This window comes from Syngnathus typhle, linkage group LG20, assembly GCF_033458585.1.
Source record: "Syngnathus typhle isolate RoL2023-S1 ecotype Sweden linkage group LG20, RoL_Styp_1.0, whole genome shotgun sequence".
NCBI classification, from domain to species: Eukaryota; Metazoa; Chordata; class Actinopteri; order Syngnathiformes; family Syngnathidae; genus Syngnathus; species Syngnathus typhle.
The window spans coordinates 4,541,897-4,564,649 of NC_083757.1; the positions used below are offsets into that span (position 1 = coordinate 4,541,897).

Consider the following 22,753-nt stretch of genomic DNA (forward strand, 5'->3'; position numbering starts at 1 on the left):
TCCTTCTTTCCGTTCCCATCCCTCCCACCTCGTCTTTATTTATATTAACCCCCCCCCACACACACACACACCAGCTCAATCCCCTCTAGTCTCTGCTGTTTGGCCCCTCGCTGTATGGATTTGGTTGCAGAGCACTGATGTGCAATTAGCAATGCATAAGCTTGAACTTTTACTCAAGACTAGAATGTTGATGACTGTGATCAAAATAGTTGAATCAATTGCCTGATACAAATTTGACTTGGCCGCAAAAAAATATTCGTTACGCATAATCGCGTAAAGAGGCTTGCTGCGTCATCCGAAGTTTCGACAACAGCCTCAAAGAACCTTTTTTGATACTTGGGAGCTAATTCCAGTTTATTTTTAGATTATTTCACCAACAGACATCCCAAACTGATTAAAACTATCATAAACTCCAATCTGCGTGGATCGCAAAATCAAATGAAAGCAAAGCTATTGCTTTCAGCCTGATAAAACACACAACGTTATATATGCTAATTAGGCATTTAATAAGACTGTCTAATTAATGCCATGCAAATGAGACAGCGCCCATTATGGGACAGGTTTTGGTATTGAGCATCTTCAAGAAAGCTTGACGTGCGACGCGGGCGGGCACACACAGGAAATCAATTTGCTTAATTGTCAAAAATGCAAACATGTAAATTGAAGTCGCGCTTCGGCTCGACCGCTGCACCTCGCCGTCGCCCGGAGCGAGCGGCGTAAACCAACACACACTCACACACAAGGCCCTCTTATCTCATCAGCCCTTTAATGTCATTGGTATTCAGTGTTCTGTCCTCTGACACAATGCATGCCACTAATTACCAATTCCCTCGATAAGAGCGCCGCCCAACGAATACACGATGGCGCACAAAGGCAACGGAGTGCGCCTCCATTGAACATTCTGACTAGGCGCCACTTTGAAAATTGGCTTTCAATCAACAAAGCGATTTTATTCCGGCGTGTAAAGCAGCTGCCGCGCCATCTAATGGCACGAGAGAATTACCTGACGCAATTGTTCGTAGTATGTGACAGCAAGCGGTCAAACATATCGATAAAACAAACTCCGATTCATATGATTGGCAAATTTCTTGAAGTGTGTCAGACAAAAGATTTTGTTTTCTTTCCATCCATTTCTTATTTCTTTTGGGGTGAAAGTTAATTGAATTGGTATGCAAATGAAGGCTGTGCATAGCTAATGAGCTCAGTGTGCGACCCATTAACACGTTGAATGATTGTTATGCCCGGGGCGAGAATCACCTATAGGAGCTCCAAACACAAAGACAAAGAGGCAATCTGAATACATTACGCATTCATTTACATGTTCATCTACATTACATATTAGACACTAATATTTGGCCTCCCTTTTCCGTCATGGAAGATCTTTGAGCGGATAAAACGGAAGTGGCAAATCATTCAGAAATGGAGACGATGACTTTCGCTCCTGGTTGCCATTGAGCCTTTTAGCTCAATGAGTTCTCACCTTGCCAAAGACGAGGGGCTGGTAGGATTCACTCGCTCTGCCCCTCATCACCATGACAATGCGTGAAGCACGGCGAGACCGCGGGACGATTATAAAACAGCTGCCGGGTGAGGAGCGGAGGAAAAACAATATTATATCTGAGCCTTACTTGCTTATGTGCCTCGTAAAAACGCGCCGATACTAAGCGCCGATATCATTTTACTGTTCAGGATAACAGAAGAGAAAGCCATTTTAACAATAGTTTTTGATCATTTATTGTCGTTAAGTAATCAAGTATAGAATTCACGAATGGGAATTTTGAGGTCAGAGGTCACCTTGGCCAATACTTTGACCATTTTACATTGCCAGATGTTTCGTCTTGCTCACTGCTTAAAGTCTAGACGCCTTTGCTCTCCCGGGGCTTTCATTTCGTATTGTTTTAGACAAGGACAAGCTTAATCCCCGTGTGGACTTTTCATAACGTACACACTCACGGCACATCAAACAGAACACAGAGGACACGAAAAGTTCAAAACGACTTGAAAGTAACACTCGTCGTGATTACATTCCTCCCTTCGCCATACTGAATGTAATTGGCTAATTATAACATAGCCACATTGGATTTGCAGATATTAAGGTTGTGTGCACTTTTGCAACCTGACTACCTCTCTTCTTCATTTTTATTTCCCAATTGAGCTGTGTAGACTACAGGTCACATTAATAAAGTTTAGCAACGATTTATCTTGGTCTCTTTTTTTTTTTATATGGTATGACATTTGGAAAAAAGGGTGTGTAGACTTTTTATATCCACTGCGATGTGAGAGGAGCTTGAGTCCAGCTGGGGTCAGCGTGATGATAAGGTTAATGAGGGTGGCTTCGACTCAGGCACGCTTTGACGGCCTGGAGAGCGGCAAAGGAATGGCGAAGAGAGGAAATGATGAGGGAAGAAGAGAGAGGAAGGAACGCGGGATTAATCATTCCCAGTAAATAAATGATTACTGTCCGCATGCCTTCCTTCTCACGCCGTGTGCTTCATTGCAGGACACGGACAAAAGAAGGAAATTAATGAGCACATGTGTGGTTGCTGGTAAAAGAGTGGTCACGCTTCCAACCACAAAAAAAAAAAAATCACACACACATTTACCAAACAGCTTTATAGGTGTAAATCTCCCCATGACAGACACATTTTTAGGGTGTCCAGAAAGAGATTAGCCAATTTCCTTCTTCAAGTCTGAGAAGAACAAAACGAGCTGAGTCAGCTTCAGATTACTGCCGATGCTCATCTCTAATAACCTAATCTCCTCCTCGAGTCTCATTCGAGATTAACCCCCCAGGGCGAGCTTTGAATTAGTGCTTTGAAAGGAAAAAAAAAAAAACAATGTCTAGTCAATGTCAAGATGTTCTTGTCTATTTGCTTTGGAATACTCAGCAAAAAATACATTTTCCAGTAATTTACCATGAGGCAAACATTTTAAAAGCAGAAATCACGGCAAAAAAAATAGACTTCCTATGTCGTTTCTACAATTGGTGCACTTACTGTATTTTCCGGACTATAAGGCGCACCTAAAAACCTACAATTTTCTCAAAAGCCAACAGTGCGCCTTATAGTCCGGTGCGCCTTATATATGGACCAAATTCCTAAATTTAAACTGGCCCGAAGCATTGTGTTATGAAATCAATCATAAGTGGCCCGCTGAAGAGTATAAATCATGAATGGATCTAAAAGACTATGGATCATTATTTTGTGATCATAAAGTCATTTGTTGCGTCTGAAGTTGAAATAAAAAAGATAAAATGGAGAATGATTTGATTTGGATTAAAAATCTGACATTAATGGTGCGCCTCATAGTCCGGTGCGCCTTATATAAGGACAGAGTTTTAAAATGGGCCATTCATTGAAGGTGGGCCTTATAGTCCGGAAAATACGGTAATTGACCCTATATTCCATCCGTCCATCACGTGACATGCGAGACTGATTATTGTGACTTTTGGGATTCATTTCACGTTCTCTCATCAAGCAAACTCCTCCAACAATATCCGCTATTATGGGTCAAATCAAAGTGACATTTGCAGTTGATTGGCCCAGAGGAGAATTGCATCATATGGAGTCCTAATAGGGATTGACGTGTTTAGTTTCGCCACAATCACAGAGCTGCTGCATTGACCGCAAAGAACTCTGGCGAACGAGCTAGCGTAAAACTTACGGTGAGTGAAAGCAGACTGATGACACAATACCATTTTCAAGCTTTACAATCCGATTACTGAGATTCCTTTTCTAGAGCCACCGGTTCAAATCGTTTTTTTTTAATGCTTCATGTTGGATTGGAATTTTTTCGTACTATATGACGTTAAATCTAGAGCAGCTGTCACAGGAAGTGAAAACGTGGACTTGTTGAAACGGACGTCGGCTAATCACACTGTCTTGAGCTCGATGAGTGAGCTGGACTAACATGTGGGCCTCTCGCTGCTCTACTTAACCGACTCAATGAGCAACAAGCAGACACATGCCAGAGAAAACCCGGTGTATATGTGGACTAAGAATAATTAGAGTTCCCAGTCCAAAAACATTAAAAACGCTGCCCTAAAAAGGGTGGATAGATGACATCCCTCGGGATTACATGGAGGGTTCTGATGGAGTGAACTTTCACTGGAGTCTGAGAGGAGGTAAATCAGCCTGACCCGGGCACGTTCACATAACTTGGACTGCTTTCAAAAACCTTCACGGGGACAAAGGCAGAAACCCAACAGCCAAAACACAGGAAGAGGAATACATAAGGAGAGAGGGAGGTGATGAATGGTCCTCCACCCCCTCGCCCCCCCCCCCCTTTCCTAATCTCAGAGGAGGATGACTGTATCATCCTGTGGGAGAGCAAACTGCCTCGCCGAGCGCCATTCATGTGTCTCGGCGACAGCCAATAGGAGCGGCGGGATTCGGTTCATATGCGAGTTGACTGGGTCGGAGTGGGAGCAACAGCGAAGGCGGCGGCCAATAGGAAGATGGCCGCAGCATCTGGGGGAATTAGCCAATGGGATTCCAGATTGGTGTCTCCACTGTTAAGATCTAATTAAAGCGGTGTGTGAGCGGAGGAGGTAATAAAGTGAAAGCAAGGGGTGGAAATGAGGAAGGTTCTTTGAAGGCTTGAATATAAAAAAAAATAAACAGAATAAGGAAGAAAATTCTCTTTGCAACATATTGTTTCCCAGTTTCGCCACACTTGGAGAAGACAGACACGACCAGGTGCTAATGGAAGGCACGTACACACTTTCCAGCAGCTCAATGGGAGTTTTAACAGCAAAGGTCAAAGGTGACAGACACAGACAGGCTTTATTGTTGGCTTTTTCCTGTTTTGACTCTTTCAGTCCGGGCGCTAAGTGATTTAACGCACTGCGGCGACAACGTTACGTACGCCGATGTCGTTTCCTTGAACAGAAAATGACATCACACTTTTTTCCCCCCCTGTATCGAACGTTAATGTCCTCAAGAGTGAACATGTAGGAGTTCAATCAAGGCACTCAGTCAAGTGCACATGCTCACACGCGTGTTCATTTGTCTTCCTGTATGTTGTCGTGACTTTGATCAGTGACAAGACTCAGTTTCTCGAGCTAGGCCGAGCATAATTAAAACGGATCGCTGGCTAATGTTGGGAGCAGAATAGAAATCCTTCATCTCAGCTTTCCTGGTGTCCTCACCCCAGATTCCGTCATTCCAGACTTGGACGGTGACACTCATCGTGGATCAGCGTTGGATGATGAAATAATAATTTAGCTCTAAGTGCATCCGAGCCCGGTGATACGCCAATCCAGCTATGCTGTTGTTATTATTCTTTGATCAGACCAGCAGGGATAACAATCTATAATTCATAACAGTCTAGTCTGGGGAAAGACGAGGGCTCGGCACCTTTAATTATTGATCAAACACAACAGATTTGATATCAGTCACTAGAGCATAGGCGAGAGTGAGCAAAAGTCAGAAGGACATCTCGCCGCGGTTGTCCAAAAACAAAAAAAAATGGAATAAATACACAACCCATGACGCAACGGGGGGGCCGATGCTGTGCAAAAAAGAACGCAGGCTTAGCTCGGAGATTTGTTCACACGGGCCAATTAGCGTAGGATTTCAGCACCGATTCGTTTAACAAATCGTTCTTTTACCCGTGCTCGGAGAATTCCGAATACTTCGAAAACTACATGCAAAAAAAACTCGTAAAAACAAGTACACTTCATGCCGTCATCATTTTTCAGTGGTAAAAATGAGATTGGAAACACACTCATGCACTTACACAACGTCAAATTCCCACATTGTGCGTTCCACATTGAGAGCGAGAAAGATAGCGGGACTTTCCCCAGGATTTCGAAAAAGGAGGGAGAGAGGAAGCAGACAGTGGGAGCCACGGAGGACAGGAACAAACAGAAAAGGAGGGGAAAATGCACGGCTTGGGCCCATTTTCTCGTTTCCCACAGTGGAAATGACCCTGGAATAAAAACGCCATGTGAAGGGGGCGCCTTGCATGACACGGGAGAAAATAAATAAGTCAAGCCATGGTGTGACACAAGAAGGTATTTCGCCACTTTCCCTTTGCCGTTCCAGAGAAAGCAGAAACTCTGTCGCTCTTGCCCTCAACTAGTCTGTCTGGTTCCGTCCATCCGTCTGAGAAGCTTATTGGCATGTCTCCAAGGGCTGGCTGCCATTGATCTCACACACGGCCACCAACGCAGTTCCATATGTTCTCGCTATGTGTGTGCGTGCGATAGGGATCAGACGTCACGATTGCGATTCGGTTCCGAGGCGGCGCGTATGTACGCGCGTGTGGTCGGCTCACGCGGCCAGCTGTTGGCATTCGAGGTTTGTGTGTAATAGTAGGAGAAGCCCACGTTGACATTCGAAAACTTGCCGTGTCATCTCAATCTAGGGCGGCCTCGCAGTGACGTGAGAACAAGAGGGTCTTTCTCCCGCGTGTGTGCTCGCATTTGTGCATGAACCCGAGTGTCAATATTGTGTTGCTTTAGTATGCTCATGAGCAAGCGTGTGTGTATGTGAGGCTGTGAGCCAAGCGGGCTTTTCAACCAATGACTGCTAACATGCTTTCATGGAGGGTGGTCTCACCTGCGCATGACACGTTATATCTCCCGTACCAAAACAGAAGGTGCCCTTAGCAAAAAGGAATAGTCCAACTATATCAAATGACACCACCTGCGCCACAACTTAGACCCACTTTTATCTGGTCTTAAGGCCAGTCTATTTTCTGTACGGCAAGGGTACGGAATAGAAAATGCCCTCGGTTTCCTGGAACACACAAAAAGACTTTGTGCTGGGATTTGTTGCTAACAAGAAGTGGAAATAAACCTGCAATTTGTTTAGCGCCGATTCTCGGTAATATTTCTACCTTTTGCATTATGTATCATACCGGTTGGGGATATTATGCATACCGTAATTTTCGGACTATAAGTTGCACCAGCCATAAAATGCCCAAAAAAGTGAAAAAAAAACCATATATATGGTCGCTCCTGAGTATAAGTCGCCCCCCCACCCAAACTATGAAAAATAACGCGACTTATAGTCCGAAAATTACGATAACTATTTTTCTGCTGTTATTGTTTCCTGAGACTTAGGTTTGCATCCAAGACTGAATCTCCATTTAGAGCTTTTTAGGAGTTGTGTGGAAATGCTCAAGACAAAACACGGACACCCATTCAGTAAGGAAAATAATGAAGATGTAGGTGGCATGCATTGAATCCAAAAGTGAACTTCGAACCATTAATCAAGAATCGGGAGTTAAAGTTTCACCCCTCTGCCTTTCGCTAATAGCGGCTGCCACTGGTAAGATCTTGATGTGTTTGTTTTGGGAATAAAACAGGATGCATCTGGCTTACCAATAGCGTCTTTAAGTATCGAAAACATCACATAATCAAGCCTTGTATGGAATTAAAAATAATAAGCACAGACTTTCACAAATGACCCTCCCAGCTGCCGCGCCAGAGAGGAAGACAGCAAACCACATCTTAGCCTGCCAAAAATCACATTTCCCCTTTGCACGCTGGAAGTATTGCTGCTTTGCATTAAAGTGTCACACACGCACGGCGACGCCAGCGTCCGCCCACCTCACATTTCATTAGCGCTCAAGCGCTACACCAGCCGCTACACCATGCCACAGCAATCTCATTGAGTCATCAAAAAGAAAAGGGGTAGTTTAAGAACAGGAACAGGGGAGCGAAGAAAAGAAAGCAGAAGGTGTCGGGGTCGCGCCAGATCACATGATGTATTTTACAGATGGGTACGGTACTTAATGACGCGAGCGTACAAGCTCAGCATACTTAATGAGTCCTAATGAAGCACAGTAGAAGTTTTTTTTGAGGGCTTCATCAAAAAGGTGAGCATCACTTATGGCAGGGGTGTCAAACTCATTTTTTTTCGAGGGCCGCATTGTAGTCATAGCTTCTTTCGGAAAGGGCCATTATAACTGTCAACCCAATTAAATGTATGAGCACCTCATATTATATACAGTAAAAGGTACAAAACAAACTGACAAATAACTCGTTTTCAAATGAGACGAGAAAAAACTGGTCGAATATTTAAAAAAAATGAGATATTATTGAAAGTGAAGACAATTTGCAATTCTATTAACGACACACGGATTTGCTGTACAATTTGTCTTTGCCGGCCACATAAAATGATGGTTTAAGACTATGAATTGAATTGAGTTACATTTTACTACCATCGTTATGATAAAATGCTAACGTGCTAAAGTGTTTCTTATATGACAGTTATTGAATTTTAAAGTGTTACACGGTTATTAAAGGTTTTTACGATGGCTGGCTGCTTGGAATTGATTTTTTTTTTCCTATGACCTCCTGCGGTGGAAAAATATTTTTGTTTTTATTCATGCAACATGTTTAAGCGATCACTGCACATCTCATTCGTAAACATATATGCATCGAGGAGTAAATGTTATTACCATGCATGGTACGAAATGACAGCAGCCGAATGCAAATTAGAGCCCCTGAGCCAAATTCGGACTTGTGGCCGCAGTCAACAAGTTTTCATGAATCCTCATAATACAATGTCACCATGTAAAAAAAAGAAATTATAATAATAAAGGAGTTTCATTTATTAAACCTGTCCCGCCTGTTTATGATTCATGCACCTATCCATGTTTGTTTTTAATCAGGCTAGCGCAAAAAAAAAAACTGGTGCCAAATATATTTTTCAACATGTTTTAGAAAACAACTCATTAATACTGCACAGCAATACAATGCATGCGACTATAAGATGATGAAGTCCCTCCCCCGCACCACATGTGGATCAGTTTAAACACGCCCGGCTTTGGCCCACTTTCCCAATGTCACAGGACATTTATCTTTATTCCCTTCTTCCTCCCGTGTACCTTCGAGAGAAATGACTTTTACACATGTGCTCTGTGCACCCTCTCCTCATCTTCGCACACTTTTTTTTTTTGCGAACACGGTTTTTGCGCATCGTGCATGCACGCATGTGCTCCGCATCTGGAAAACGTATTGTTCCAAGGCAGCCTATGGAAGTTTAGAAAAGGGGCGGGCTTAAATTTCACTCCTTTTAACCTCTTGTCTTCTATTTCCAAGAGTTGTGACAGCTGAGTAATCAGAAGTCACTTTATTCTCATTTCTTGAGAAGACTTGACATCAACGTCTTTAGAATACAACAGAAAAACTTCAAGTGTGTCAGCTCACTCTTCACCTTCCAGTATCTATCTCAGCATCTTCCTCGCCTTAATGTTCCCGACTTAGCTTGCAAACTGCATTTTAAAAAGAACATAAGAGCAAAAAAAAAAAAACCTCAACAAAGAACGTCTCGAGCCGTGTCTAGACATGCCGTGACACACAAACAGCAACTTCGCTTGACTTCCACTGTATGCGCCGTAATGACCTCGATGGCCTCCGGTTCACTTATATAAGAAAAAGATTATACAAGCGGAGGCACCACCAGGAGCAGATGAATATAGCTCAGCCAATCTGTGTGTGTGTGTGTGTGTGTGTGTGAGAGACTCGAAAGATGCGCCTGAGAGACAGGTGAAGGCAGATAGGCAGAGATGGAGGAGGGAGGTTCTGCAGAAGTGAGCAATTTGTCACTTGGATGTAGAAACAGTTGGGGCTGATTTTGTGTTTAAAATAAATTAAAAAAAGCTGCAGGAGAACCATCAGCCATCAGTGATGTAAACTTGAAGTAAATGTGGCAAATTAGTGGGAGAACAGAAAGGTGGGTGAGGGGAGGGTCTGACTTAAACAGCAGAAGGCCTGCGAGAGCTACTTCCACACTTCAAGGGCTTTTGTGACAGCAAAGCGGCGCCGTTCAGCACCGTCAGCAGATTTAGTTAGGCGTGTGCGTGCTACATGTGTGTGTCTATCCACAGGGAATGAAAATTCCCTGTTGTTGTTGTATAAAGCAAGGACGCCACACCACGGAAAGGACGCACACATTCAGTCACATATTTACAATTTGGAAATAAGCGGGCACAAGATTAGCGTTATCTACCGTATTTTCCGCACTATAAGGCGCACCTAAAAACTTCCACTTTTCTCAAAAGCCGACAGTGCGCCTTATAATCCAGTGCGCCTAATATATGCTCCAATGTGGATTCGTGGATGAGGACTAATTTATTCAAGTAAGCTTTAGGTGTTTATTTTGTGTGTTATTGATATATTGTTATTGTTTTCACCATCTCCAGTGTTACTATATTGTGATTGCATTAACGTTTGAGCAAGGTTGAGTTACTTATTCTATGCGCCTTATAATCCGGTGCGCCTTATATACGGACACAGTTTTAAAATGGGCCATTCATTGAAGGTGCGCCTCATAATCCGGTGCGCCTTATAGTGCGGAAAATACGGTAATCATCTGGATCCGTTTTAATTTAAGATTAAGATTTTTAAATCAACTGACATTCATCCAATTCTATTAATTTCCTTGTATTCTACGCAGTAGTTAAAAGTTTTGAGTCTTGGTATAAATAGAATGTATCCTCAAATGACATTTTGGCCATTTCACATAAATAAGCATGACCGTGTTGGTAGTGATGCACTGCTGCAGTCATTGCTTCTTCTTTTAAACAACTCCACATTCGCGCATACAACCCATTAAACAACATGCAAATGAGAGAGAAAATGAGACAGTGTGATTAAACAAGTAGCCAGAGGGCTCATAGCGAGTAATAATAGTACATTTTTACTCTCTCGGTTGAGGTGAGCAGCCTCTCAGGAAATTAACATCTCCATGAAGGAAGGTAGATTCAGAATTATTGCAAGACAAGAGCATTACTTCAAATACTAAAACGTCGTTATAATTTGAGAATGTGTCGACTTTGCTCCCCGAGGGGAAGCGTAGCGTGACGGAGTCGCAGAGGGAGGGTTCAGTTTCCCATCACTGAAGTTATCCACCTGGCAGCGGCAGGGGAATTTACAACAATATGTAAGCAGTCGAGCGTGACGTATTGCGGCAGTGAGAGCGGGACTAGCCTTATGTAATTGCTTAAAGACGCCACAAGATGGCGCCGTTAATGTATTCAAAATGAAACTCCTCAACTCACTTCAATCAATATGACAACATCTCCGCCCCTGTCCTTAATTAACGACTAATAGGTCAAAAGAAAAATCCGCCAATCACGCTGCCCCCTAGTGGTGATCTTGCCACTGACCGCCTTTAATTACAATCAGCGCTAACAGATGAAAGCCGTCGTGTCAGAGCAGCAACGTTGACAGTCGCTGCTGCTAAACGAATAGCAAAGCAAGCATAAACAAACACGCCTGCATCATCCGGGAAGCTGTGATGGGTGAAGAAGAATGTCAACACTCGCACAGACACACACACACACACACACACACTGAGGGCGAGTGCGGTGGCACTCAGCAGTAAAGTGCAGCCATCCCTGGCTGCCACATAGGACACACATTCACTCGGTGACAGAGTGTCACACCACATGATTTATGACGGGTAATTATGGTTATGGAGGTGACATCATATCCTACCCACTGGCTCCCCCATGTATCCATGCTGTGTGTGTGTGTTGTGTTGTGTGTGCGCCTGACTCATTAGTTATGCTGTCTGGATACAGCAGCAACTATCTTTTTTTTTTTTTTTTTCCACAGAAGGGACGGCAAGGCACGTCACAACAACATAGCTCACATGCACGTACACAACGTGATAACTGCAAGGAGTCCTGAAATCAGGTTTTGTGGAAACGATTCCCTGTGATAAATAAATGGTAACAAAAAAATACCACTTACCATGTTTGCCTCATAGTTGAGATTATTCCGGGTTCAAATCGTAGTTTGGGACTGTGCATGTTGTCTTTAGCGGTTTTCTGCATTTAAAAAAAAAAAAAAAATCATATAAGTTGTCTATAGTTGTGAATAGTTTTTTTTGTGTTTATGTGCGATCTTTCGAGGCCGTGATCAAAAACTTAAAGTTGGCAAATACTTTTCATGTGGATGTCTTGTGTGCCGCTTTGGGCAGTTTGGAGGCTCACAAAGTCGGTCATGAGCGAAGTTTACGTGCGGAGGTCAGTGAGGTGTACACGACAGCAGGCTTAATAAGCCAGTTTGGGAAAACAAAAGGATGAGAAAAAATAAGAGCAATTGCATGCGAGTCATCATGAGTAGTTTCATCTTATGGCAGTCAGTCATAGCCACGGGCTCTTCGTACAGGCTTCAAAAGTCCATATTTGAACCCAGGCAGCAGCAGCCCCCTCCCAAAAAAATTCAAAACAGCCTCTTTAGTTTGATAGTTGCCAAACAGCAGCATTTTCATCCACTTTACAAATCCAAACACATCCTCGCCCCTGACCCCGCAACTATTTTAACTAAACTGACCTGACTTTGTCAGCTTTTGGCCCCCCGGGCTCAAATACAAATTAAAAACTTCACAAACTGCCTTGAACGAGCGGACCCCGCTGATCTGCGCTGAATCCTTCACAAGGTCGTTCAGAAATAATTCATATAGCTGGAACAAGTTACTGGGCTGATGGCCAAATGTAATTTTCCACAACTTTATAAAGGGATTTGATGTTTGTAATTAGAAAGTCAAACGTACTTTATCTTGCTCGTCTTCCATCCCGCTTTGGTGCACTCCGCTTGTGTCTCAGCAAGAGAATGGGCCTCCTGCAAAGCTGTGTAGTTCTGTAAAAGACACAAACATGGATTAATATACTGCACAAGTCTATTTGACAAACCACAAATTATAAGTGATGTTTGTAAAGTATCACAAGATGCTCATAAAACACATATTGGCTATGGAAATACAGAAAATGCCAGAGTCATGGTTCATATAATAAACGATCCATTTTGTTCTACCAAAAGTTATCATTTTCTGTATTTTTTACTTTTTTTCTTGTATTTCTTTAATGTTCGAAATAAACAAACAAACACACAAAAATATTTTATATAATAAATAATTATTCAGAAAAAAATGATGAAGATTATTCTTTTGGAAAGATGGGTGGGAATGTAGAATTCCCAGAAAAAAATCAGGAAATACCCAAAAGTGATGTAACTGGTCTAGCTCAAGCATATCTTAGGGAGGGCAATGCCCTTGCAGCCCCCCCTCTAGCTCCGCCACAGGAACTGAAATCTGATCCATTTGAATCCACAAAACGAGAGATATCAGGCTATCATTAAACTTTGTGACGCATCTGGGAAGTGTGAGTGTTAAAAAAATGTCAATTTAATCAACAGATGTTAGCCATGATTAGTGAGAAGTTGCGGCGCTGTAGGAACTGTGACCTGGAAGAATTGTGGCATTTGCACCTTGCTTGTTCCCCCCAACCCATTCACACTACATTTCGAATGACTTCCGTTCTTCTGTGCTAGCCTCAGCTCAGCGGAAGCAGAGCGTTCAAATGATGACAACTGTCCGTGGAGATGATGTAATTTAGGTTGTGTCACAGCAACGCTGACGCATTTTAATTTTAGCACTGCAGGCTGCATGTAGGTCGCCGTCTGCAACTGCCCGAGCAGCTCGGCTCTCTCTTTCAGCTCCATGGGAAAGAAAAAAAATAAAACATCTCTACTTGAAGAACCATTTTGTGTTAGCTGCATGATAAGATTGTTCAATAGGCCCCGCACTCTATTTTTAGTCTCTTTCAGCTTACACAACAACGCTTTGGCTGTTCCGTTCTGCACAAAACTGCCTCAACAGTGCCATGACAGCCTTTTAGAAATTTTGATCCAAGCCTCTGTGTTCTCAGAACTTGTTTGGAGGCTTTCAGGCGTACGACAACACCTACCACGATGACTCACGGGCGGTCGGAGCACAATGCTCGACAATGAGCTCGCCGCGTGCAGAACACAGTGTGCCATGGTGTCGAAATGACTCCAAAGTCTGAGTGTAGGTGGACTTGTCCGATCTTTTCATGCGCCTAATAGTTTCCATCTGTGCTTGTTGCGAAGCACTGAGGCTATTTACAGCGGTGCATGAGTCCACACTTGTGTTGGCATCTGTGTCACCAAAAAGCCAAATGAACAACAATGGTGTTTACATTTGAGAAGATATCACCGTAATAGTCACAATATTTTCATCGGACCGAGGGTTATTTTTATTCCACCAAAGTGACAGGAAGCAAGGCCATCGGAGCCTTCCAGCTTGCATCCGACATATGAAGCTGTGTTTACTTCTATAGAAATATTTTCTGCAAAAATGTAAACATGCTCGAAAGTCTTCGAGATTTCACAGCCATGTTTTCAAATCATTAAGTGCCAGTCCACAGTTTATCTACCGATTGAGCTTTAATGAGGGTGCTACTTTGTTTATCCCAACCAAGAGCCCCCCCCTCCCCCTCCTGTCCATTCCTAGACACCATTTAACCTCACACTAACTGTCCACTATTGGATTGTACCGAGGCCCGGCCCAGCTCCTATCAGCCATGGTAAGTAAACAAAGTGCAATCAGCGTTTTGTGTGGAGCTGTTTCAGCCACCGATTTTATCACATCCCAGAATTCTTCGAGCAGGGGTGTCAAACTCCTTTTTTTTCACGGGCCGCATTGTAGTCATAGGTTCTTTCGGAGGGCCATTATGACTGTCAACCCAAATCAATGTATGAGCACCTCATATTATATCCAGTATAAGCTACAAAACAAACTGACAAATAACTCGTTTTTAAATCAGACAAGTTAAAACTGGTCAAATATTTAAAAAAAAAAGATATTAAAAGTGAAGACAATTTGCAATTCTAGTAATGACACACAAATTTGATGCACAATTTGTTTTCGCGGGCCACATAAAATGATGTGGCGGGCCTTATCTGGCCCCCGGGCCTTGAGTTTGACACATGTAATTTAAACCCTAGTATGAACCCTAGTTTGAAACCCTAACCTTAGCTTTATACCCTACTTTGAAACTGTAACCCTAGCTTTAAACCCTACTTTGAAATTGTAACCCTAGCTTTAAACCCTACTTTGAAACCCTAACTCTAATATGAAACCCCTACTTTGAAACCCTAACCCTAGAGTTACTGGAGCAAAGTCAACAACAGACTTCTAAATATTGGATGTGTTTCTGAATGCCGGTTCAAAACCAAAAGGAGTTGAGGCATATGTTGGGGGAGAGGAAGTGGGGCGTTTTATTTCAGTATCAATATTCCATTTGAACTTCTGCTTGTGTTTACTACAATGACATTTTGTAAAAATCCAGCCGGCCCCATTTCGAAGTTGGTCTGCACGCCATCACAACATCTTTCGATGTATGTGCTTCAAAATGGCTATAAAGTTGCTATAGTGTCATTGTTGCCTTTGTGGTTTTGAAAGTGTGTTTATGTTGACTTGGTGATATTATTATACCCTTGCCTGGCAATATTTTTGTCCTGTAATATCTTCATGGGGGCTGAGGAGTGATTTGTTTTTCACTTTATCTCATCTCACTTTGATTGTAAAGAAGCTGCATTACATTGGAAGATTTTTATCAGGGTCAGGGCCAGCTTCAGCTTGCCAACTTATGTTTTGCAACTCAAAAGGGGGAAAGGCTTACTAAGAATGAACTGAATGGATAATCACAACTGGATTGAGGGGGGGGGGGGGGGGTAAAGTCATTTGAACAGCACATTAATAATAGACAACTGTGACGTAATGTGAACATAAAATACAGCTTATATTGTCTTTGTGGTAATGAGAGGGGAGGGAGAAAAAAAGAACAGGTCACATGTTCTGGCACCAAAGAGTCCAATCCACATGAAATGTTCTCAGAAGCTTGACTCATTGCAATTAGTCAAGCTTCAAGGAAATCTAGAATAGAAATATATGCAGAGGCGATGCAATTAAGCACAGCTAAATGCCTTTTAGTCAAAGCACAACACACAGGGTTCTTTTCAAATAAAATATTGTCCTTTCATGTCAAATCTGCCACTGTGGTCCTGAACAAGTCAACTTTACTGGATCGGAACACCCGAGTTGTTATTGAGGGGAAAAAGTTACAAATACTCAGCGGCCGCAATATGAGGTACACTTCTGCATTGTGCAGCTGCAGCTAATAAACCGGCCGGTGATGACATCATGGATCTAATTTCCAATTGCTGTCAAACTGTGTTGCTATCCTTCAACCTCAAAAAGGATCAAAAATAAACAAAAGTAAGCCAGTGAAGGTGAAGCGCGCCATCTTGGCTCGTCCCCTTAAGTCAATTTTGTTGACGCGCATGTACGGGGCTCTATCAGATCCGACCGAGTACGTCACCTCTCGTCTGATGTCAAGCTTATTGAAGACATCCCAGTGATCTTTGGTATGTTGACCGCGCCTTATCTTTCTCATTAGATGTCCCGGCACTCAAAACACACACAAGGGCGAGATGGAAATAATTACCATTGTCCTTGTGGACCAGGGCGTAAATTGATACACGCTAAATACTGCACCTAAGGGGTCTCTTTCTCATCATATGTAGCAGACAAACGAATGCATCCAGAAGGAATTAATTGGATTTGGGAGCAGACTCCTGCACGAGCAGCAGGACAGGCAAACACCCTCTGCCCCCCCCCCTCCCTCCCTCCTCCTCTCAATGTGCACACACTCACCTCATTCTCCTCTTTTATTCCAGTCATGCCTTCCAGAAATGTCTGCCTACCCCCCACCAATGGATCAGTCTGCGTCCCTTATTACACACACACACACACACACACACACACTCAATGGCACACTGGTCCCGAGAGGATTGCAGCCTCTCTGGTTTGCTCTTGGATACAGTGTTACCATGGCAGCCACGTTTTCTGCACGTGTAGTACGAGACGGGAGAGGGTGAATGAGACCACTCCTATTGATTCGCCGGCCACCTATCGATTCACAGTCTGATACGGCCGAGCAGTGCAAACGAGCCCGCATAGTCACTACTCGGACCGAGCGGGGGAAGTCGTGGAATTTGATGTAGCATGAAAGAATGACAAGAATAGTCATGTTGCACTTTTCAGTTCCAGCTGATTTTATTTCCTTCTCGGAGGAAAAGAAATACAAATAAAAACGACAATCTGTACAGAGGTCTGAGAGGCAGTGATTGACCCAAAACATTGGCTGTTTTTTTTTTTTTTCTTCCTTGTAATAAACAACAAAATCAATATTGGCATGATCGGACACGACATGGTCATACACAGCATATTGCACAAATGAAAAATAAAACAACAACAACAAAACCAAAAAAAAATGTCTTGGAAAAAAGAGAAACTCCCGGACCACAATCATCTTGAACGTGTCCAAAAGATGGCTGTCCTAGTGCCTGTCGTTGATCATCATACATAAAACACACAATCTTTGCTTATAGTACAGTCAGTTTACATAAATATCTTCATGTTATTATTCTTTTAAAAATCTTAAACACAACAGCTATAGCTACATATACCTGAATCTGAAATACAAATGCTATTTGCCATGCCATAATATAGGAAAAAACAATTAGCCTTTTGCTATACGTAGCCAACAGGTACAGAAAGGTTAAATACTATTTTGGATGCGGTTTGCGCGAGAAACAGATGAAGCACTTCATACACCTTCTTCCCTCCAAAGTCTAGGCAAAGTGGAATGTGAGTGAAATTCCATCCAGTGGTTCAAATAAAACTTATCTCGGAAAGTAAGAGCAGAAGAACAAGAAGAAGAAGAATTAGAAGAAAAGCACACAGAGGTATTAGCTCTATCTAAACAGTGACACTCTGGGATCTTTCAGTCCTTACAAAGTCTAGGATGTGTACTAGACTAAGACACTCGCCACTCAGGCTGCTTGGGAGCCTGCAGCAGTGATGTTTTATTTACTTGGCTGGTGAAACTGGAGTCACTGTGCCATTAAGAAGCATGTGGGTAAATATTGTAAACACGGTGTGAGGTCAGATTGTGCCAGCCCCGCCCCCCAGGTTCTTTTGCACATGAAATGTAGATCCAAAACCATTTTTTTGGAGGCTACCCCCACTTCACTGCCTCACTCCCTCAATAGCCACGCCCCCCCCCCCCCCCCCCACTTCGACTTCTGATAGATTTTGTACAAAAATACAAGTAAAAAAATCGTGACGCACTCAGAAAGTGAGAGAGGTCAGACACTTTAAATAAGAGACACTTCTAGCCCTTCCGCGCTGGATACAGACAAGTGTATGTGCACGCACACAAACGAGACCAGACTTTCTATGTATAAAAAAATTTTGGCCGGTAGAAACACATCGATATAAAAAAAGTCATCTTGACACAGAGGAACTAGAAACTTGAAGCACTAGGCAAAAAGGATGCAGACTGGGATGGGGAGGGGGGCGGGGGGCGTTGGTCCTGAATTGTGCACTGAGTGTTTTAAGAAAGGTTTTCTGAAGTCTGAATTTCTTTTTTTTTTTTTTTTTAAGTCCTGCCGTTGGAAAAAAAGCTGGTGATCGTGAATTGTGTCCAACCGAAGGTCTCACACGTTGCGTCATTACGCAGCAATGAACATTTAACAACAGCTAAATCCTCCTCATTCTGGAGAGCATGCGTGTTGATACTGGAACTACTGAATTGGAGGGGACGGACAAAAAAAAAAAAAACACCTGAAGTGTCTCTTTCCCCAAATAACACTCATTTTAGTGTCACTTGTCATCCTCTCGGGGATTAGTTTCGAAGTCACTTTCACTTCTTTCTGCTTACATTCACTCCTCCACTCTGTCCAAATGCAAAGTAAGCATTTTTTCCCCCGCCCGCCTGCGCGCGCGCACCCGGCAGACGCACAGTCTGTGAATAGCGCGCACACGGACTGTCTCCTCTTTCCACTCTATTCCGTGAAAATGGCTCCGGGAGGGAGGAGGAGGAGGAATGCGGGTCGTAGAGTTCAAAACTCGGGAGGGTTCGTCACGGTTCTCCTCGGCTCGGCTGTAGCTTCAGTAGGTGAACACCAGGTTGGAGATGGTGGACTCCAGCCAGTCTCCTGAGATCATTTCGCTCACCTCCCGAGTGCAGTAGTCTGGGAAGTCAAAGTGCGAACCGGCGCCGCACTCCCCAAAGCTCCAGTCCAAGTCCCGGTCCAGTTCTGCGTCAGAGAAGCCCATGCAACCGAGAGACATGCTCTCATAACCGGGGCTCGGGTTTAAGTCGAGTCGCTCGTCTTCCAATTCCTCATCCGAGGAGGAGACTGACGAGGAGTGAGAGGCAGACGGCGTGGGGGAGGACGCGCGAGAGTACCTGAGGCGCGCGGTGGGGGACGAATCGCTCCCCCCGGGGCTGTGCTCCTCGTACAGGCTCAGCGGGTCGCTGGACTCGGCTGAGCTGCTCAGGCTGGGACTTGCCGGGACTCCCACGGAGGGAGGTCCGCTCTCTAAGCTCCCTGCCCCCGCAAACGCGAAGCTGCGCCTCGCTTCCCCGGTGCGCTTGTCGGGGATCTGTCTGGCCCCAGACACTGACCTGGATTTGAAGAGGGTCTGGTGGTCGCCACTGGGTGACGCGCCATCCAGACCCGGGGAGCTGGTGGACTTGCTGGCTACGTGCTTGTGCGCCCGGCTCGCCGCTTTGGCTGCGGGGCTTCTTTTGGCTTTGCTGCTGCGCTCCGAGCTCTTTTCCGCGCGCTCCGCCTGCTGCTTACTTGCCCCGCTGCCCGACTTGACCTTCTTCCTGGGCCGGTACTTGTAGTCTGGGTAGTCGGCCATGTGTTTGAGCCGCAGCCGCTCCGCCTCCCGGATGAAGGGGATCTTGTCCGCGTCTTTGAGCAGCTTCCACCGCTTGCCGAGCCGCTTGGAGATCTCCGCGTTGTGCATGTCCGGAGACTGCTCCATGATCTTTCTCCTTTCGATCTGCGACCACACCATGAATGCGTTCATGGGTCTCTTGATATGGCCCGTCGGGGTTTTGCACCAGGCCAGGTCGCTCCGCTCCGCCGGGGTGGGAGACGCATCCATTTCCGAGTCCATTTCTCCGCTGTCCGTGGAGTCCCCGGCTGGGGAAAGAGCGTGAGCGCTCATGTGCTGCTGCTGCTGCACCATCCTTACTGTGCGTAAAAAGTGCGTAAAAACACCACCGCGTCTCAACAATACGTCCCACTTGTTCCTATCACGCTGCCTGATAAACCTCACAACAACAAAAAAGTTCCCAAGTCTCTCTTCAATCTCGGAACCTTTTTTTGGTTCGATTTACAAAAATAAAATAAAATAAAATAAAACGCTCCAAGTAGCAACTTTTCAACTGCCCGTACGGCTGAAAACCCGACCCACTGGACTGAGACCACGTCGCTGTGGACGGCACCAATGCAAGTCCTTTAAGTGGACGTCAGCGGCGCGGCTTGTGTGTGCGCTTGAGGAACCATGTGGTTGAATGTTGCAGCTGCGCTTTCTCATAGTCTCCCCGTTTTCCTGCGCGCTTCTGTCAACGTTACTGTAAACACAACAACGACCCCTGCGCACTTTTATAGCTTCACTGCGAGGCACAACGGCCAATCGCCGCCTATCTCCATCCCCGGTTATTCACTTTGGCCGCGCCTCTCGCCTCCCCATTGGCTGGGCCAAAAAGACACGGGCCATAATAATAATAATAATGTGCAATGAGGATCGGTGTGTCTGACCTCATTCCTGTCAGACTCGAGAGGGAAGACAAACTTAGCGTATTTATTGGAGCTCAGTGGGCATATTCTTTTTCTTTAAATGTACTCATTGCTGCTGTTCAAATAAAAACTATGTGCAACAGTGAGGCAATGAAATGCTGTGAGTGGGACTCACTCAGAAATTCACCCACTCCAGGTATCGTACCTCCCATAGCATTACATCACGAGTACTGTAAACAGGAATCTGTGTTTACACGTAAAATGGTTTCAATCTGTAGTTGAGAACACCAAGACGGCCAAACATGTTTAAGTTCATCTAAATGGTACGTTGAAGAAATAAAAACACTGATTGCTCAAGCTTCCAGTTTCATTATGTTCACATGTTCATGTCATGTAGGATCACATTACAGTCGGTGTCGCTAGATGTCAGGCTAGAGCCAAAAGGAGCGGAGTGTGTGTGTGTGTGTGTGTCTCGGTGTGTGTACAGTACAGTCGTTCTGCAAAGCTGCCTGTTGTTAAACCAGATGATGTCATGCTCTGCGATGGTTGACTGGGAACTGCAAAGATTGGCGATACAAACGCATTTCTCAACATATCTCGACATATTTTAGGAGTATTTTTGAGCAGATTTTGCTATCAGCATATAATTAGAAAACTATTCACACCAACAATGCAAACTCACCTAATCGCTGTTTTGTGCTTGTGGATTTTTGGACCGACTTAAGTTATTTCATAGGCAAATGTGCTTTGCTGTCATTCTTGAACATCTATTGGCAATGATGTCATCTGTTTTTGGCAAAGCACTTCCCCCCCCCCCCCAAAAAAAAACAAATGTCCATTGCATAACTATTAAAAAATATTTTACTTGATTGTGAGTGCATTTGTACTTCCTGGGAAAGTAGCATAAATGATTAAGAATCTACACAAACATAAATAAAAAAAACTAGCTATTTTTTTTCCCCTGATATTGAGACAGTGAATTAGTAATAACTTGGGCAAATATGTTTTTACCCAATGATTTGAATAATAATAAGCTCATTCTTTAGTCCAAACATTCTAAACACGCACCTGCATTCATATTTATCAACCCAGTGTGGACAGAACTCCTCGGGGGGGGGGGGGGACGCACACGCCTAGCAAACACCCACACCGCGTGTGCGTTTCAACAGGTAAAGCGAGTCTACCTGTAATCTTATCTGGTTGTAAGAGCTGCAGCTGTCAGGTCGTTTCCACTATGTTGCCGGCAGACGACCGATGGCCGCGCCTTCTTCCAAACGGCAGGATCCGTGTGTTTACCCCAAATACACCGACACTTTGTCTCGGCTCTGTTGACGCCTGCAGGGATAGTGTCATGATGAGAGAGTGCAGCGGGAGAAAGGAGACTTCAACAATGACTTCATAAAACGCTGTTTATGGTGGGATGCTTTTCCAAAACTCATGTTGTGTATATACTTCTGGGAATTTAATAACATTTCGGGACAACCTCCAAAATTACCAATTGTTTATTAAAATATAGTGTAACATTGTACACACTGATAATGATGACAAAAATTGTGCTTAAACATAAGAAAAGGAAATTACAGATGTTACATCAAATAAAACCTTGATAAATAAAATCTTTAGATTCCTGTATTCGTAAAGCCCGAGAACCAAATGCAGTCATGTGTGTTTCTACACAGACAGATTTACGACGCCTGTCGTAGATTGGCCCTAAAAGACAACGCGAGCGAGGGTAAAGTACGTCTTTCTCCCGGTGCAGTCAAACGTAGGTATTCATTACAGCACTCTCGCCGGCCTTTTCAGCTGCCTCGGAATGACGCGACAGTTTGACCTGCCCGCTCGTCATCTGCGGGTCAAACACAATGAGCCCTTTGTGTGCACGCCCCCGAGTGTAAATGTGCGCTTGCGTGTGCGTTTGCTCGAACTGAATTGGAGCCTTTCCAAGAATTGGAAGTTTTCAAAACCAGCGGGAAGTCCCTTCCACCCTGCGGTCAAATAGAGAAAGTGAAGACTAAGCAGTGATTTGCATATGCGCACGTTTTTTCTCTTTGTGACTCATCCTCGGGTCACATTGTCCCTCGAGTGTTTTTGTGTGGATGTGTCAGACAGGGCAGGTGGCTGGCGCTCCATTGCACCCACCTAATGCTGTCAGCCCTTACATAACACTAAAACTTTTTTTTTTTTGGGCCATACTGTACCTCAGGCAGTTTTTCTGGTAATATCTTCAATTTGGCCTTGCTTTTATCCTGGTGTGGTCAGAAATATTTGTTGAGTGTGCTAGAGCTACCGTATTTCCCGGAATGTAAGGCGCACCTAAAAACC

At 44.1% G+C, this 22,753-nt stretch overlaps 1 protein-coding gene and 1 long non-coding RNA gene across 2 annotated transcripts in view; both read right to left on the bottom strand.

Moving 5' to 3' along the window:
- LOC133144314 (uncharacterized) overlaps positions 1–22,753 on the bottom strand; it is a 194,888-nt gene that overhangs the window by 120,718 nt on the left and 51,417 nt on the right. The window contains exons 4-6 of the long non-coding RNA XR_009710650.1: positions 21,616–21,766; positions 12,519–12,604; positions 11,714–11,790 (exon numbers count right to left, since the gene is read on the bottom strand). This is a non-coding gene — a long non-coding RNA (uncharacterized LOC133144314). The remainder of the gene's footprint in view (positions 1–11,713; positions 11,791–12,518; positions 12,605–21,615; positions 21,767–22,753) is intronic.
- sox4a (SRY-box transcription factor 4a) lies at positions 16,859–20,284 on the bottom strand. The gene has a single exon (XM_061267696.1). The coding sequence runs from the start codon at positions 19,875–19,877 to the stop codon at positions 18,783–18,785; it is 1,095 nt and encodes a 364-aa protein (XP_061123680.1). The 5' UTR covers positions 19,878–20,284; the 3' UTR covers positions 16,859–18,782.

What these genes read in the sequence shown, in the direction of transcription:
- sox4a (XM_061267696.1), bottom strand. Translation starts at nt 19,877, where the DNA reads ATGGTGCAGCAGCAGCAGCACATGAGCGCTCACGCTCTTTCCCCAGCC.